Source organism: Mytilus trossulus, chromosome 6, assembly GCF_036588685.1.
Source record: "Mytilus trossulus isolate FHL-02 chromosome 6, PNRI_Mtr1.1.1.hap1, whole genome shotgun sequence".
Taxonomy (NCBI): Eukaryota; Metazoa; Mollusca; class Bivalvia; order Mytilida; family Mytilidae; genus Mytilus; species Mytilus trossulus.
Window position 1 is genome coordinate 80,630,642 of NC_086378.1, and position 17,024 is coordinate 80,647,665.

Below are 17,024 nucleotides of genomic sequence, written 5' to 3' on the forward strand. Positions count from 1 at the left end.
AGACAATGTGTAATGAGACATCAGGTCTGAGACAAATTATAATGAGACATTATGATTCTTATTCAACACACACTTTCAGACCTTCAAAGAAATGTCATAAGAGTGGCTGAGGTTTGCTAAGTGTCTAAGAGTGGCCGAGTGTGAGGGAAATTCTGAGAGAGAGACAGACATTTTGCTTGAAGGAAAGTTCCCGTCAAATTCAAAGAAACTCTTAGGATATATATTTTTACTGGTATTACATTTCCTCACTATACAAGTACATGCCGCCAAAAATGCAGCTTATCATTTAGAAACGCCTCTATAGGTTTCCTATCCTATAAGCATTTAAAGATTTTCAAATACAGTTGTGTTTTGATTTGTTTGGGAAATGTTGTCTGTTTATTTTCCGTTCTGACAGTACTGAAAACATATAACAACAATCTAAATAGAACAAACAAATATGTTGACGACTTTATTTAGCCAACTGTAAACAAGTCATCAGTGCTTTGTCTGAGGTAAGACCTTTAAGTCATTAGCGAAGGCTATAACACCATCCATAGTCTCCTGGCATGTAGGGATGATACTGCTTTCTGGTAGGACAAACCCATATCTTCCTGTATCCCTTAGCTCCAAGGTGTAGGAATATTTGATACCAGCTCCGCCCTTAGCATAATCATCTGATCCACCGGCTGCTGAATCTGTTATACATTAAAAAATGAAAATGAATGCCTCCATCGAAGTACAATTTCATTCTAGCGATGTTTAGTTATTTAAGTATTAGGTGGTCATCGTTAACATTTAAAATAAAAAATGTGTAGCACCACTCATAACTATGATTGTTCTCTTTGAAAAGTTTCGACAAAATTGATGATTACACGGTCGATGTTCGAAAATAATTGTAGCGGGTCATAGTTGAAGAAAAATATAATTTGACATTACACAAACAAACTTTTCTAAATCAAATAGTTCATATTTACAAACTTATTCTTACCTTAATCTCACAGGTCTATGGAAAGGCAAATGCCAATAATAAAGAAACAGTTGAAAATTATAACCAATAGCACGAGACATGACTTTGTTAATCATATTGACTCTTGTAAGTTTATACATACATAGAACATTGGTGGAGGACCCAACAGTATATCTTGTGTTGAATCTGTTTTTAATTGCAAGTCTGGCTGTATTTCCAGCAGCGTCCTAAAAGCAACAAGACACGATTACACATCACTATTAAAATCTGACATGATAAATGTATGTATACACACAATAAATCGGAATCATTTAATAGAATAGAGTATGTTTCAGCTGTATTTGGTAAAATCTTCGAGAAATTTTGCTTCTGAGCGCTCTACAACTTTCAACTATTTTATTCGAGGGTCACTGATGAGTCTTTTGTAGACGAACCCCGCGTCTAAACAGTTTGGCTATACAGTTTCTATACATGATATATCAGATCTGTGCCGTTCAGGAAAGTCCAACCAAATTGCAGATGCGGATTTAGGGGGGTCCCAGTCCCCACTTTTTTAGAAAAAAATGGTTGATTATAAAGGGAATCACTAAAGCGTGACGGGAGCGGGTCCCCTCTTAGGCAGCCAGTGGGCCCCCACTTATGATAGTTTTTAAATCCGCCACTGAATTTAATATATTCATCATATTTAAAGGTAATTAGTTGTGTATTATAGTGTTGTCAAATATAAGACAACTCTAACTCCGGCCCAAACGAGTCTACCTCCCAGTTTATTTAAAACTTGACTGGCCCTTTATATTTTTAGAAGACCGTATTATTAACTCTATAAGTTATCAAACGATAGCTTCATATCGACTTAACTTTTCCATGCAATTAATCCCCAATCTCCTTATTATCTGAGACCATTTTCCCGAACTAGATATCTAACCAAACCGTTGGTTTTCCCGTTTGAATGGTTTTACACTAGTAATTTTGGGGCCCTTTATAGCTTGTTGTTCGGTGTGAGCCAAGACATTTAGGAATTCAACATCGTATTTTAGTTAGCCTTTTAACTTTTTTTATTTCTGCGCCCCTAATGAGTCATTTGTTAACGAAAATAGCGTCTGGGGTACAACATTATAATTCTAATATCTATGATGATTTTTTTGCACGATATGACTTGCGAAAACTATACATACCAAGTCTACATAATCGTTTGGTAAAGCAGATGTATAACCCCATGGATATAACCACATCTGACCGTATGAATGTACAGTGAGGTAGGAAATAAAATCTACATTAGAGGCGGAGGCAAAGTAATCTCTAATAGCCTTGCTCTCTGCTTCACTGAATGCACTAACACCGGAAAAGACATCACTACAAGCGCTTGTGGATCCACCAATTGCTGTAAAATAAGTACGATTTTCCTAAAATCTCATATGAACCCATTTAGTGTCACAATTCTGAATTTTCTGTTACTTTTAAAACTGTAAACATTCATTATGATATTTTAAGAGTTTACATGTATTTGGTGGTAGAAATAACTTGTTCTTCTTTTCAATTTTTAATAGAATCTTGAAGAAATATTGTATGGTAAGAAAGACAATATTTCCTACTCAACTTCGTTGTATATCCATCCTTATATTACGGAAGTGAAGTTAGAAGAATGGATTTGATTCTTTTAATTTTGCATGGTTTGTAAAAGTTTTTTTTTTAAAGAAAATGAAACCCTTCAAAGAATATTGCTCTCTAACAGAGAATTTATTATGGTATGAAGGCTTGCTTGTAGCCAGAACTCTTCGACAACTTGTAAAAGTGTCATGAATTACGCCAACTTGAAGCAATGCTTTTTGAAAGGGGTCTTAAATATCAATACTGTAACTTTTTTTTCCCTTTTTTCCTTTTTTATATCTTCTGTACGGGAAATGCTTCCAATTCTGTATATCATTCAAGTCAATAGAACATTTTACATCATAATATAAGGCATGCAACCGATCAAAATCTATATTTGTTTTTGAATTATTTCAAGATGGCGGGATATCGAACGAAACTGGTGGAATAAACTAAATACATACCCGGATTCCACTGGTAACCGAAGTTTCTATTGAGGTCAACACCATGACAGGTTGAACCAGAATTCGTACGTCTATTCTTTCTCCACAATCTGTCCTATAACATTTGTGAAGCAAGTTGTAAATATGAGAAAATATAATTACCAAATAAGAAAAGACATAACAATTAATCTCAGATTAATAACAAAACAAATGAATAAAAAACATTGATCAATTAAAAAATTATACCCAGGCCAATTCCAATACATCCGCCGAATCTGAAGATGAATGACAATATTGTAAGCATCGTGGAGATGGACAGCAAAGGGTCGTTATCTGTAGTGTGGAAAAGTTGATTTGCCGATAATACAGACATGATCACGGATACACATAACTGTTTGACAACTATCGAAGACTGAAATGACTTTCACAAAGATATTAAACACAGAACCTTTACTTGAAGGTTCATCATCACCAAATATTGAAAGAACAAGTGTTTTATACAACTTACTGATGCGAATGAATAACTGTATCCATCAGGGTTAAGTACAGGTACAATATACCAGTCGTAGGTATCTACAAGGTCTTCTACACTCTGTAACTGATCCGGGTTATACTTCAACTGTCAAAAACACGTGCAAAGATATTACATAGTATCATTCTAAAGTATGTTAAAAATAAGATTCATTGAAAGAATATAAAAAAATGTGATAGTCATATTCTGTTTTCTGTACGTTTGTTTATTCCACTTGCAGAAACAAACCGTTCATACAATTTGTTTTAGTTGGTTTTCCGCAAAGATCTTCCGTTAATAGCATTTATTTTGCAAAAGTTTCATTTCACAAGTGTAAATTTTCTTATTTTGGAGATCGTTCTGTTACCAATACACTCATCTTCGATAAGATTTACTTAAAACATTATATTCTCTTCAATTTGGTTTGATATTGAAATCGGTTTTTTTCTATTTTAGTCGTATATGTTTCCATTATGTTCACATCAGTTATATTTGCATAGATGTATTATATTATTAATGGAACTGTTGAAATATGTAAACTCCTTTTAAATTTTACAGGGGCATATATTGCATTTTCAGCTTAATTACTTGGATTAAAATATAGGTTTCGTGTGTTACTATTTCAGTCATACCTATGTTTGGGGACTGTGTGTGTTACTTGTTTACAATTGTAGGTAATTACCTGATCTATGAGATAAAGAACAAATGCAGGTGATATCCATTCTCGAGCGTGTATGCCACCATCAACAAAGATAGCCTTTTTAGGTTGGCTACTGGGTTTAGATATCTGCAAAATTCATTTGTCATATTATAATGTTTTCTTAAAACGTCAATATTAGTTTTAAATGAAGACTTTCTGGAAATTGAAGTCATTGGAATGTGGAATATCATATAATTCGAGCTGTAAATTACTATTAAAGTACATTAAGTAGGTATACTATTCGAAAGTTTAAAGAAGTAAATCCGTTGTGTTCAATTGCTAGAGTTTTTTTTATGGGCTTCAATTTATTATTCAAAGCCCAAAATATAGTTTCTTTTTATGGAAATTGTGATTTGGTGTTTAATCGTATCTGGATTGGCATGCGCTGTCACCTACCTTTACAAGATGAATTTGTCTATTTTCTTCAGTATAACCAATCACAGCATTACTGGAATAAATTGAATCCCCTGATGGTCCAGTCCCTGTATCCTGGCTCAAGCTTGCTATGTATGCTTCAATCTAATAACGAAATTGGTATATAAAACATTGAATAACGAAAATATCTTAACATTCCTTTTAAACGGCAGTGCTGGAATTTTCCTGTGATTTTGTGTCGCAAATGATAGCTAAAGAGTTTTGCTTGAACTATAGTTTAAACGTAAATGCAGAAATGCAACTGTTGTAAAATAAAATTTTATTCTAACTATTTTTTTTACTTTTGTATTAACAAATATTTGTTCTTTCTTTATTTTTTTAAGTTCATAATACTTACTTGAGCGAACGAATGGTAAACTGTAAACATAAATTGCTGAGTTGCTCTCTTATTAATGTGACTAGTAATGGGAGCGAATTGTTGATCTATCAACCTTTAAAGAAACAAATTGATATTTTATAGAGATATATAACAACTATCAATAAAAGAAAAAGACATGCACGTTATCATTTTTATTTCAACTTTTGAATGAAAAAACTAGGATAATACAGAACTTGGGCCTTAAATTCCGGCCGGCATGAAGAGGATAGGTGAGGTGGTGAGGTGAGAATACAGAACTTGAATAGAGAGAAGAAGAGTTATTTACAGAACATTTATACTTTGACAATAACTGCGAAACTAATAGTATATATCTTCCTGAACATGCACGAAATGTTTGCCACTGGACGCTAAGCAAAATACAATCAATTATTTATAGATTATCGTTGTTCATCTCAACGGTATTGTTTTTTTCGTTTGAGCCGTGACAGCGAAAGCTAAAAAGGCAATCGAGTTGAGATGACCAACGATAATCTGTTAATCGCTATTTTATCTATGACAACGTTGTCAATTTCATGTCAATTTCGTTAGTAAGGCCACGTGCCTGCTTAGTTTCTAGCGATAATTTTCCATCTCAAGCGAGTAGCATGATATGAAAAATTATCACGAAAAAGCTCAAAGGAAAAATGCACAAAATAGCGATAAAATAACTTATATATATGAAGTCGTCAACGCTATATGATACATACATGTATCTTTTCATCGACAAAGAGCAATTCGCGTTATGTCATATAATTGGTGTCTGTTACGGGGACAAGACCACAGTAAAATGTAAATCCCATACTGTATACCAACACATTTTCGCAAATGATTTATTTTTGCAACTCTGCGATAAGAAAAATAACGCGAATATAAATCGAGGCGAATAGGTCTTTCCTTAATTAACTACATCATGCGAATTTGCAAATCGTGAAATTGAAAAGCTGCAAGCCAATGTGTGATATAAAGGGCTAATTGCGAAAATAAGTAGGTTTGCAAATACCTACGGTACACATAGAAATTAAAAAGTCAATCTGAGTAAAAGCAGTTATGTCTCTTATCTTGAAAACACACACTTACGATTGTATATCTTTTATCCATGTAAAAAAAGGTATACGTGTGTTGGTTAGATCTTGTTTCACTGTACTTGATATTGTTGGCCAAATTTTGACATCTAGAGAGCTGTCGTTATGGTGGACATGCCATACATCTAACTGTCAAGAAGAAACACAGACGATAACTCTACGTGGATGATTAAACATTTTTTGCGGGAAAATACGAATGCCTAATCAAATCCATTCTATTAGAAAAAATCGAATTATTACAGAAGAGTGACGTGTCCTACATGCACATGCACTGCACTATTATTAATACAGTAGAATAGAATGATATACAAATGCAGTGATTCATTATGCATGAAAATTATATAGACATGTAACTGTAAAATACAAGTATTAATATAATACTAGGACACACCCGTTATATCGCGGGTCCGTGACTGAATTAAAGTATATAAATATGCGTAAGCCTTATTTTAGTATTGGTATTGTCAACTGATAAAGTCATGGCGATTATAAGATGCACAGTTTTATCTGCTTTCAAAATCTTTCTGTTTGAACCCGTCGACCTGGAACTTATCAATTATTGGTAATATTAATTATTTGGAAAAACAAAAGGGCCTGGAATGGCCTATATTAGTTATAAATACAGTTGAATTCTTGGATTCGCTGGTCACGTCATGCTGGCTAATAAATTGAAAACTATAACGTTAACTAAACGCCTTATTTTAAGTCCAGAACTTTTGTATTCGTATCGAAATCTTAGAAAGTCATACTGATTGAAATACTGCAATATGGAACAATGTGACAATGCTTAAATTTTGTAGTGTCAACCCTGCGACTATGACCCGTGATGGCAAAATATTGGTGGTGCGCCTGTCAGATGCGGAACACACAGATAAAGTAATAGCTAAGTAACAGGTGAATATACTATTGGTATCGAAATCGGATTCGCCCCGGAACTTGTTAAATATTGGCAATATTAATTATGTGTAAAACAAAAGGGTCTGGAGTGGTGTAAATTCTAATCAACACCATTGTCCTATATTAACTTTATACATAAAGGTGAATTCCTAGATTCATCGTTTCTACGTGATGACGGCTGACAAACTGGACCTCGTTATCTTAGTATTATAGATATAACAATAAACCAGAGTATACTGATGTGTATCACTACAATATAATAGCCATTTAAATACAGTGAGGATAAATTCCCTGTCATTAATTTATCATCCACGCACGAACTTTAAGTTTTCAGGTAAAGAGATGTGATTTTTTTTTCTGAGACAATTGCTTGTCGGACCATCCACAAGATTTTGCGATAATCCAATGTTCAGTACTTCAGTACTTTGATTTACATAGTTGCGCTCTTTTGATTAAAACTTCATTCAAATAATACCTTAATTATTATGTTAGGTGTATATTTAAAAGCATTTAAAAAATAATGGTGTATGCATACCCCGTATTTCTGTACCATATTGAGAACATAACTTGCTTCATTCGTTGTTTTTGGAAAGATCTTTAACACTTCGTGACTGAAACAGAAAAAGTATCATGGCTTACTAACCCACCCTAACACTGAAACAACGTTTATTTAAGATGGTATAATGTAAATGAATACCTATGTTCAGTTAAAAATGTACAAATCTTGTCCTAGACAAAATGCTGTGAACTATTTTCGTACAAAAGTGAAAATAAACAAATCCGACATATAGCAACAGATGAAAAATAACAAACAAGTGTCCCTTAGCCACCAAATTTTCCGTCCCATATTTGTGAATTGGTAAACGTGCAAAGTAAAATATATGTTCTACGAGGGACAATATTCCACAATATATATGCAATAACCCTTTTATTGTATAGCAATATAATATTTGAAAGTAAAAAGTTTAAACTAAGATTTTGACGTCATGAATTTTGAAGATTTATTGCACTAGTGCAATATTAGAATTTATTGCACGCTAACTTTTGGTTAATTTCTGTGGGGAATATTATATTGCTATACAATAATATTCGATATATAACTTTGTTCCAGTAAACGTTTAACCATAATGATTGCAAATATGTTTGTTGCACCAAGAAAAAGCGTGAACAAACCTTTTTAAAATATGGTACGCCCGACTTGTCGTAATGTTTTCGCCGACATTGTTATTTCTTCTTTCCGTAAACGCAAGATTTACTAGTCACGAAGCTGTTTGTGGTTTTTGACATATTTGAATTCTCGATTCTTGAAGATTATATAGCTTAACAAGTGTACGTATCGAGAGATCATCCGTCTAGAATGTCAGTGATTCGGTGCTGACATAAATACATGATATAATCTTTATTGTAAGTTGTCTGCTAATATTTTTTTTGTAATTCGACTAAATTTAGGTTGCAACCTAGACAAAGCTGACATAAGAAGTATTTTGCTCTAAATAAAATTGTGGTATCAAGTGTAGATGATGCAGATTGTTCATGATAATCAGTATATGCTTCAATAATGTATAATTTAAAAAAAAAATTACTACTTTAAAATAATAAAAAGTAATAAGTCCTAATAAGGAAAATCTTGGAACATGCCCAAATAATTAAAATAGAGTTAAAACTATAGATATTTTTTTAAATGAAATACTTATATTGCTGTCATTGTCGGCAACTTATAGATATAGGAAGATGTGGTGTGAGTGCCAATGAGACAACTCTCCATCCAAATAACAATTTAAAAATTAAACCTAATTACTATTTCTAAATAACATGCAAACAAATCATGTATTGTAAATACATTCTGCTTCTTTAAAGATTCAAACAATTATAAAAAAAAGTGTTTACCCATCATATCGTGTGTTCTGTGTTGTGACTTGAGATACCAGAAGCAAGGTGGCTATACACAGGAGTTTCATTTTGGTCCTGTAATAGAAAAAAAAAAGATTTTTACACTCAGAAATAAAAGCGGCAAAATTTAATGCAACAATCATGTGCACTCTTAGCTTTTATTTTTAGACCCCAATCACTAAGGGATAACAATTCTTTTTAAGGGAGACGCCTGGTCGATAAAAGTTAAAAGTTTAAGTTGCAAATCTCTACTATATATATGTTAGAATATACTTAGAGCAGATGTAACGTACATGTTAATGAGTCTAAAAACCAAAGACAAAGAAAAGAATAAACCCTAAGAACCCGTATGTACCTATCCTGTATCGCCGCCATTCAGCGGCAGATATTTAGAGATTACAGAGACATCCATGTATATAAATCATAACGGTACCTGCTTATCATGGCACCACCTCAGAGTTAATCACCTCGGAGTTAAGTGATGGCTTGATTACTTAAGCTTGTTGCTGTTCTTTTCTTTCGTTTTTTAAGATGAAACTTTATACCAATGGCTGATTCAGAGAAAGGGAGGGACACAAATATCGAAGCACCCGTTTCTTTGGTTCAAGTTAAATTCGACTGAAAGTTGGTTGGAATTCCATTTATTCAGGTGGACGCCTCCTTTATAATTTCTATATTCGCAGGTTAAGCATATAATTGTGATTATGGAGACATTCTTCCTTGTTTTCATAAATGTACCGGGCATTTGTCACATAGTTTTCAAAGATACCCTAAATACCTCTATCTAATGCTTGAGCGCTCCGGTCGTGTCATCTAATTTGTAACCAAATTCAGGTTCAGCAAAAAAAAAAAACCAAAGCGGCAACAACTTTTAAACATTGATAATTTTACATTTGATCAATGACCCTCGTTCATATTATAAAAAAATATAGCGGTGCTACCTTCTCATCCCAGTTCATTTATCTTTGTTAGCAGTGGCGGTTCCCGGTGGTATTGTAAGGAATTTTGGAAAGCAAATCAATGGTTCATGCTCTCCGATAACCAAATTGGCGCTCAACAAAATAACACACGGTTACAAGAAAATTCTACGTTGAGGATGTCATCATTAGGCCAAAAAATAAATATGTGTGTTTCCTATTACACCCTTGAAAAAAATAAGGTAGGTAGGCAGGATTTATTTTTATTTTACCTTTTTTTACATTGAGTCTACGGAAGGGACATTCTGACTTTATCAGTGCTTATTGAAAAATTACCAGAATTTCAGGGTAGGCTGTGTTTGAGCTTAAAAAAAAGGGTGGGTGCCGTGATAGGAAACACACATCTTTTTTTTTATTTGGCCTTATAGTAGGATGCATCTTGACTGGTGGTGGAGTGTAGTAGCGATAACACATGAAAGAGATGGGATGTTTATTTCAATGGGACAAAAACCAAATGACAAGTAACCCAAACGACGCCTTAATACACAGTGTTATTGCAATATAACAACTTAATCAACTAAGACCGATACAATAGCCGGTTCGTAATAAACATTATGACTAAAGTGAATAAACTCATTAAAGATCCTAGGATCAAAAACGTGTACGAGACGGTAACCAAAATTAAAAGCGCCCTTCCTACGCTTTTGGTTATATCAAGTACCCCATTTCTTTCCTTTTTTCTTTAGCCCATTTGACACAAGCTATAACGTAAACTGCAGGTAGAAGCGTCTCTTTTCACATTAAATCTTAATGTGAAAATACTCAAATAGTCAAACACATTACAGTATAAAATTTTATGTAACTTGTGGTTGATTTTATTTCTCAAGTGATAAATTGATGAGGGGCGTCAAAGTGTGTGGGGGAGGGGTATCTGCACGGAAGAACGAGAAATAAAATTGCCATTTCACGATGAACGAACAAATAAAATTTCGTGCGCGTTGATCTTTTACCGATTTCACGAAACACAGTGATTAACGAACCTTTTCACGGCTGCATGTGAAATAAAAATGGCAAAACACGTTGCACGAAAATAATCCTTTACCACCTTATTGCAATTTGTCCGCCATTTATACTGGATATCACACAGGTTTCCGTAAAATTTTGACGTCATAAAACAAAATATCTGACGCCACAATGGAAAAGTGATTGTTGCTGACGTCAACAGTTCAAGCGGCCGGATCAGCCGGGATTAGCGATAAGGTGTATTGCTATCTCCGTTTTTCTTTCCCTTTGTAATTTTTGAAAACTTAGGGCAACATAATATTCAGTGGCAAAATGGCTTATTTTTTAATATTAATTTAAAAAAACATTGGCCATCTTCTTTTTCTGAAGACAGACCGAATACACTATTCTAGGAATTCATCCGCCATGTGAGGAAAGCGTAGTATTCCTCAATTTGTTCAATGCCACAAAAAAAGATATAGTCAACGCATCGATTTATCATTTTAAAGTGTGTCAAAAGAAGGCATTGTGCCAGTCGAACAAGCGAAATATTTTGCTTCAATATATTAATGAATAAATTTACATTTCAGAAGGTGACTATTTTTTTCAGAAAATCTAAATAAAAAAAAGGATCTACTTTTGCAGGCCGGAAGATATGGTGCGGAAGCGGAAGATATCCTCCAACCTATCGGAAACTTCATAATAGCCAAATTTAATAAATATTGTTAAAGATCGACCAAATTGAGCAAAACAAATATAAGAAAATTATGACCGATGTAAACGATACATTGAAAACCCAGTTAAAAACTAATCAGTGTAAAATTTAAAAAATAGAAGACGCAATCTTACCTTCAAGTTATGTTTACTCTAGGGGATGATGTTTTTCATCTCAATGCATTTAGAATGAAGAAAAAGCGTCATGAGTGATGTCAGATATTTTTTAAGTGACGTCATGACGTTACAATTAAGGACTCACACGTGACTCTTTCTTTTTGTCATTTTACTGCCAAGAAAAAGATTTTTTCCGCCATTGACCTAACAATATCAAGCTGATAACCTTATTCGGTATCAACGGTTTTATTTATTAGATGCCGGTTTTATACCTTTACCTTGACCGTTATCAATGAATATTTGATTTGGACAAGCACATTTATAATGTACATTCCCCAGTTGTGAAAAAATCCGTAACACAAAAAGACAAGCACCAACAGCACATCTTTACAGTGTGAGCATTTCAATAGATACTTCATCACACCAGATATCCGTAAAAGTTAACTGCAAATCAGTCGAGGGCACCGAATCTAATTGCTCTCACCATGGCGTGTAGGTACTATTTCGCCATACCTTAAACAGTAGTTGTGCTATATTTCCCCCTATGTTGATATAAAAGTAGTAGTGTTCTCACCTTGTATCATGCTCCGAATGTACACATAAGGGTGCACTTGATAACCATGCCGTCAATTGTTTTAAATTTATTCGTAGTAAGAGTTCTGATGACAAAAAATATCACCCGTTAGAAAGAATTATTCTCATTCTCCACTAGAGGTTAGACAAACTTGGGTAAAAAAATAATATGCTCAAAATGAAGTTTACTATTTATGCAAATACCATATATATAGTTTTAAAATAAAAAAAATATTGTGGGATTATTTCTGTTTAGATTGTTTACTAATTTGGAACCATTTGAGACAGAATTGGCACATGTTTATTTGTATGTTAGGTTGGATTTTTGTTGTGGAGCGTTTTTATTGTCTGGCGAACTAAAACATAACATTAATGAATTTGCTATAGGCAATATCCAGCCAAATTAAATTGTATAAACATATTCTACATTTATCAGCAGAAAACAAAAGCAACCGAAGACGCTCTTTTCTTTCGGACGATCAATTCATTTGAATGGGGACATTATCATATAGTTTGAACCCCTTTCTCCTGGGTTGGGACTCACCTTTTAAAAATTTCTAGACCCGCCTCTGGGTGTAGAGTTGTTTTTGTATCATTTCACCGAGTCAACACGAGCCTCTATGTGCACCAAGACCATAACTTAGTGGTTTGATTGAGTCCGGCCATTACCAGCCGTTGGTCAATAAAGATGTATAAGACAGTATATTTCTAATTATACCTGTTTAATGTCCCCAATGCATAGTTACCCGTTTTTTTTTTAATAACATATCGAATATTTCCCCTCTTTAAATTGATCAAAACAATTTAATGAAAATTTATTCTTATCAATCGGCTATTTTTATTCGTTAAGGAAATAACTTTAGAGACTAAAATACCTGCTTTTAGAAAAACTACCTAATTTCAGACTTAATTGGAAGACACAAATATCTATAATAACTTCAATGACTTGCCTTTTAGTATGTTCTGCTCATCTTCCAAATACTTAACGAATAATGCTCTTTTAAAATTTGTGCATGAATATCATATTTACAGAAAAAACAATTTGGACATGAAATTAATATTAAAAGACGTAGAAGAATACACTGTGGGAACGATACCCATGTGCAATTATTTGTGTCGCAAGAGTTTAATGAGAAGTTCCGCGACAAGAAATCTGCGACCAATTCATTTGGGAGATATAACTTCAAATTTACAATTAATAGCACGCTACATGGATTGTGATTCGGTAATTTAGAACACTGATATATGTATTTTTAACGACATTTAAATTATTTTAGCCATTCTACCCCCGCAACTATTAATTAAAGTCAATAATTTCATTTCAAGATGTATAATAATATCGTCTGACTATTAGTTAAAGCAATGACATTGAATATTCGTACATGTGTTTTTTTTTCATATTTTAAAAATATTATTTATAACTCAATAAATGATAAACTATTTCGGTTTAAATAAATACCTTTGCATAAAGATTTGTATAAATATGCAGTGTCTGAAATCGTTAACTTGTGCAAGGTTAATTTGAATCGGAGATCTAAAATAATTTCAATTAAATGTCACAGAAGACATGTTAGCTAAAATTAACCTTGATTAAAGATAAGCTAAAAATACTAAGAAGAAAGTAGTTGAAAGGTTGGCACACACGATATATTTATAGAAGTTGTTTCCTTACAAACGAGAAAATAGCACGCAAAATATGCAATATATAGATTTCCTAATGTTTAGTTTTGACGTCTAACTCACAAATGACTTATGTATGTGTAATGCACTTGAAAATATTACAAAAAGGGTAGAAAAGATGACACATAAAAAAAAATGGAACCAGAACTGACCGCGAAGCTGCGCTAATTACCCGGTTCCTTGATTGACGTTTGAGAATGCTTGGAATTAAAATGGGGTGGAATCAAAGTTGATAAAACGTGTTTTCTAGTGTTTAATTTGTGTTGTCTTAGATACATGCACATCCTATATGATATGCATGTTTCCATATAAGGACTAAGTTTCATATAGATTCAAAGAACCGTCTTTTAGGAGTTGCGATGAAAAGGTAGGAGCCGGACAGGGTCAACATTTTCTAAGTACAAAGGGGCATTTCTCTGGAAATATATACAAATATGCACATCTGCATGCGATGTTATTATATGATGGGTGTGTAGTGATGTAAATCTTGAACACCCAGGTCCAAATCAGATCACCAGACAGAGCAATGCGACTAAAAGGAATCGACTTATCCGTATGCTATATCCTTTAATCATATTATTCTAATATACAGTTGATATGTATTATGATTATTCTTGATGATTATGCATAATGACCAGGTATAACATTTTTTAGAATGCAAATGTTACCGTTGAGTAAGGAAACTGAGTGTGAGCTGAATCAAGCCTGAATAGATGACTGACCAACACAATTTCATAAACCTTAAAATTTTGAAATTTCTTAATTCACTCCATTATCCTGGACTTAATCATAAGTAGGAAAAAGACAATGTGGTATGATTGCCAATGAGACAACTTTCAATAAGAGACCAAATGACACAGAAAGAAAAAAACTATTCACCGTACGACCTTCAACCACGAGCAAATGCCATACCGCATATATATATAGTCGGCTATAAAAGTTTTTTTTGTTGTGCATGATATACCACACCTACAAACTGTCGGATAGGGGATGTAAAAATGCAACTAATATTTACTAGAGGTCTTTAGATTACCTTTTCAAGATTCACTTCCTTGATGGCCAATACATGTATGGAGAACTATTGGCTTACATTTAATGTAATTCAGTGGTACTTAGACCTGCTTTATGTCCTGATTGTGTAAGGTTCAATATGTCACGTTTATTCGTGTTATTCAGATTCATTAATTTGGTTTCTCTCCGACGTTTGAACTGTGTTTACAACTCTAATGAAGAAGTTTGGTGCCACTTTAATGTATACAGTTATAGCCAATAACTTTCATTTTGCGACCTCCCAATATTAACCATACCAAATGTATTGTAAAATGACGTATTTGTAATGTTGCATAGATAAGGTTTTGGATTTTCGAATATTTTGGCATCAAGCATCTATGAAGAGATGTTTATTATTCACGTAATAGTAGTATTTGTATATATCAAAATGAAATAGAGTTGACAAAAGTAGACACGGAGGAACTATAACAGAGTTACAATATTCTAAATCGTATTCAAGTACACTGGAATCCGCTTGTATTATGCTTCACCGCTTTACTGTGAACAAAGTGTAGTACTGAAGTCAGCTGAGAACCAGCTACGTACTCAAATGCATAAACAGAGTTAATTAAAAATCGCCCCAAAGATTTATAAATATTCTTGACTGAAATGACTGCTACACTAGTAGGAAGATTTTGGGTTCCTTAAATCCTGGCTCCTGCAAGATTTAACCACCTGATTTCATATACAAAATATATTAACCAATTGAAGAACATTACTATCCTCAATTTCTTGATGAAATTCGTTTTGGATTCTGCATTAATCGTAATAAACAGTGATATGGATATTTATTATTGATAAACATTGCAGTTTAGTGATAACTTATTCCCTACGCATATGATAACATATATATAAGAAGATGTGGTATGATTGCCAATGAGACAACTCTCCATCCAAGTAACAATTTATAAACGTAAACCTTTATAGGTCAAAGTCCGGTCTTCAACACGGAGCCTTGGCTCACGTCGAACAGCGAGCTACAAAGGGTCCTCAAAATTACTAGTGTAAAACCATTTAAACGGAAAACCAACTGTATAATCTATATACAAAACGAGAAACACTTATGAACCACACCAACAAACGACACTTCTAAACATCAGATTCCTCACTTAGGACAGGTGCAAACAATTGCAGCGGTTTTAAACGTTTTAATGAAACCAAACCTTCACCCTTATCTGAAACAATAGTGAAACAACATACACAACATAGAATGACACACTATAAAATATCAATTGAAATTGCTTAACTCAATCAAAAGACATATTAACACAAGTGAACATTCACTGAACGAGTAAATTTGATCTGTGATAAAATGTAAATACAAAATCAATGAAATAAGGGATGACTAATTAAAGTAACAGGATTATACCACTGTGAAATTTTAAGAAAGGAGTAGGTCTGGTAAGGACCGATTTTGGCCTCAAATTCAGGTTCATCTGACGAAAGATTTTGACCACTTTTTAAACATTTAAGTGTCTATTTCATTTGATTCAATTTAGTGTCACGTTTATTCGTGTTCATTCAGATTTTTCAATTTTGTTTCTCTCCGACGTTTGAACTATAATAACTATGTTTACAACTCTAATGAAGAAGTTTGGTGCCACTTGAAAATAATTATACAGTTAAAGCCAATAACTTTCATTTTGCGATCTCCCCTAATAATCATATTAACCATACCAAATGTATTGTAAAATGACGTATCTGTAATGTTGCATAGATAAGGTTTTGGATTTTCGAATATTTTGGCCTCAAGCATCTATGAAGAGATGTTTATTGTTCATGTAATAGTAGTGTTTGTATATATCGAAATGGAATAGAGTTGACAAAAGTAGACACGGAGGAACTATAACAGAGTTACGATATTCTAAATCGTATGCAAGTATTAAAACTGGAATCCTCTTGTATTATGCTTCACAAAGAATTGCAGCGGTTTTAAACGTTTAAATGATACCAAACCTTCACCCTTATCTGAAACAATAGTGTAACAACATGCACAACATAGAATGACACACTATAAAATATCAATTGAAATTGCTTAACTGAATCAAAAGACATATTAACACAAGTGAACATTCACTGAACGAGTAAATTTGATCGATGATAAAATGAAAATACAAAA

General features: G+C 33.3%; 1 protein-coding gene across 1 annotated transcript; it reads right to left on the reverse strand.

Moving 5' to 3' along the window:
* Nucleotides 1-438: 438 nt before the first annotated feature.
* LOC134721981 (carboxypeptidase B-like) lies at nucleotides 439-12,236 on the reverse strand. Its single transcript, XM_063585371.1, has 12 exons — nucleotides 12,177-12,236; nucleotides 8,850-8,927; nucleotides 7,498-7,573; nucleotides 6,061-6,194; nucleotides 4,963-5,056; nucleotides 4,587-4,709; nucleotides 4,173-4,277; nucleotides 3,488-3,598; nucleotides 3,001-3,094; nucleotides 2,125-2,330; nucleotides 1,092-1,176; nucleotides 439-677 (listed from the first exon to the last, which is right to left on the reverse strand). The coding sequence occupies exons 2-12, from the start codon at nucleotides 8,918-8,920 to the stop codon at nucleotides 478-480; spliced, it is 1,299 nt and encodes a 432-aa protein (XP_063441441.1). The 5' UTR covers nucleotides 8,921-8,927; nucleotides 12,177-12,236; the 3' UTR covers nucleotides 439-477.
* Nucleotides 12,237-17,024: the final 4,788 nt, after the last annotated feature.

Coding starts and splice junctions, on each gene's coding strand:
- LOC134721981 (XM_063585371.1), bottom strand. CDS start 8,920: ATGAAACTCCTGTGTATAGCCACCTTGCTTCTGGTATCTCAAGTCACA. Junction 7,574..8,849: donor CAGAACACACGATATGATGG/GTAAACACTTTT, acceptor TTTCTGTTTCAG/TCACGAAGTGTTAAAGATCT. Junction 4,278..4,586: donor GACAAATTCATCTTGTAAAG/GTAGGTGACAGC, acceptor TGAATTTTGCAG/ATATCTAAACCCAGTAGCCA.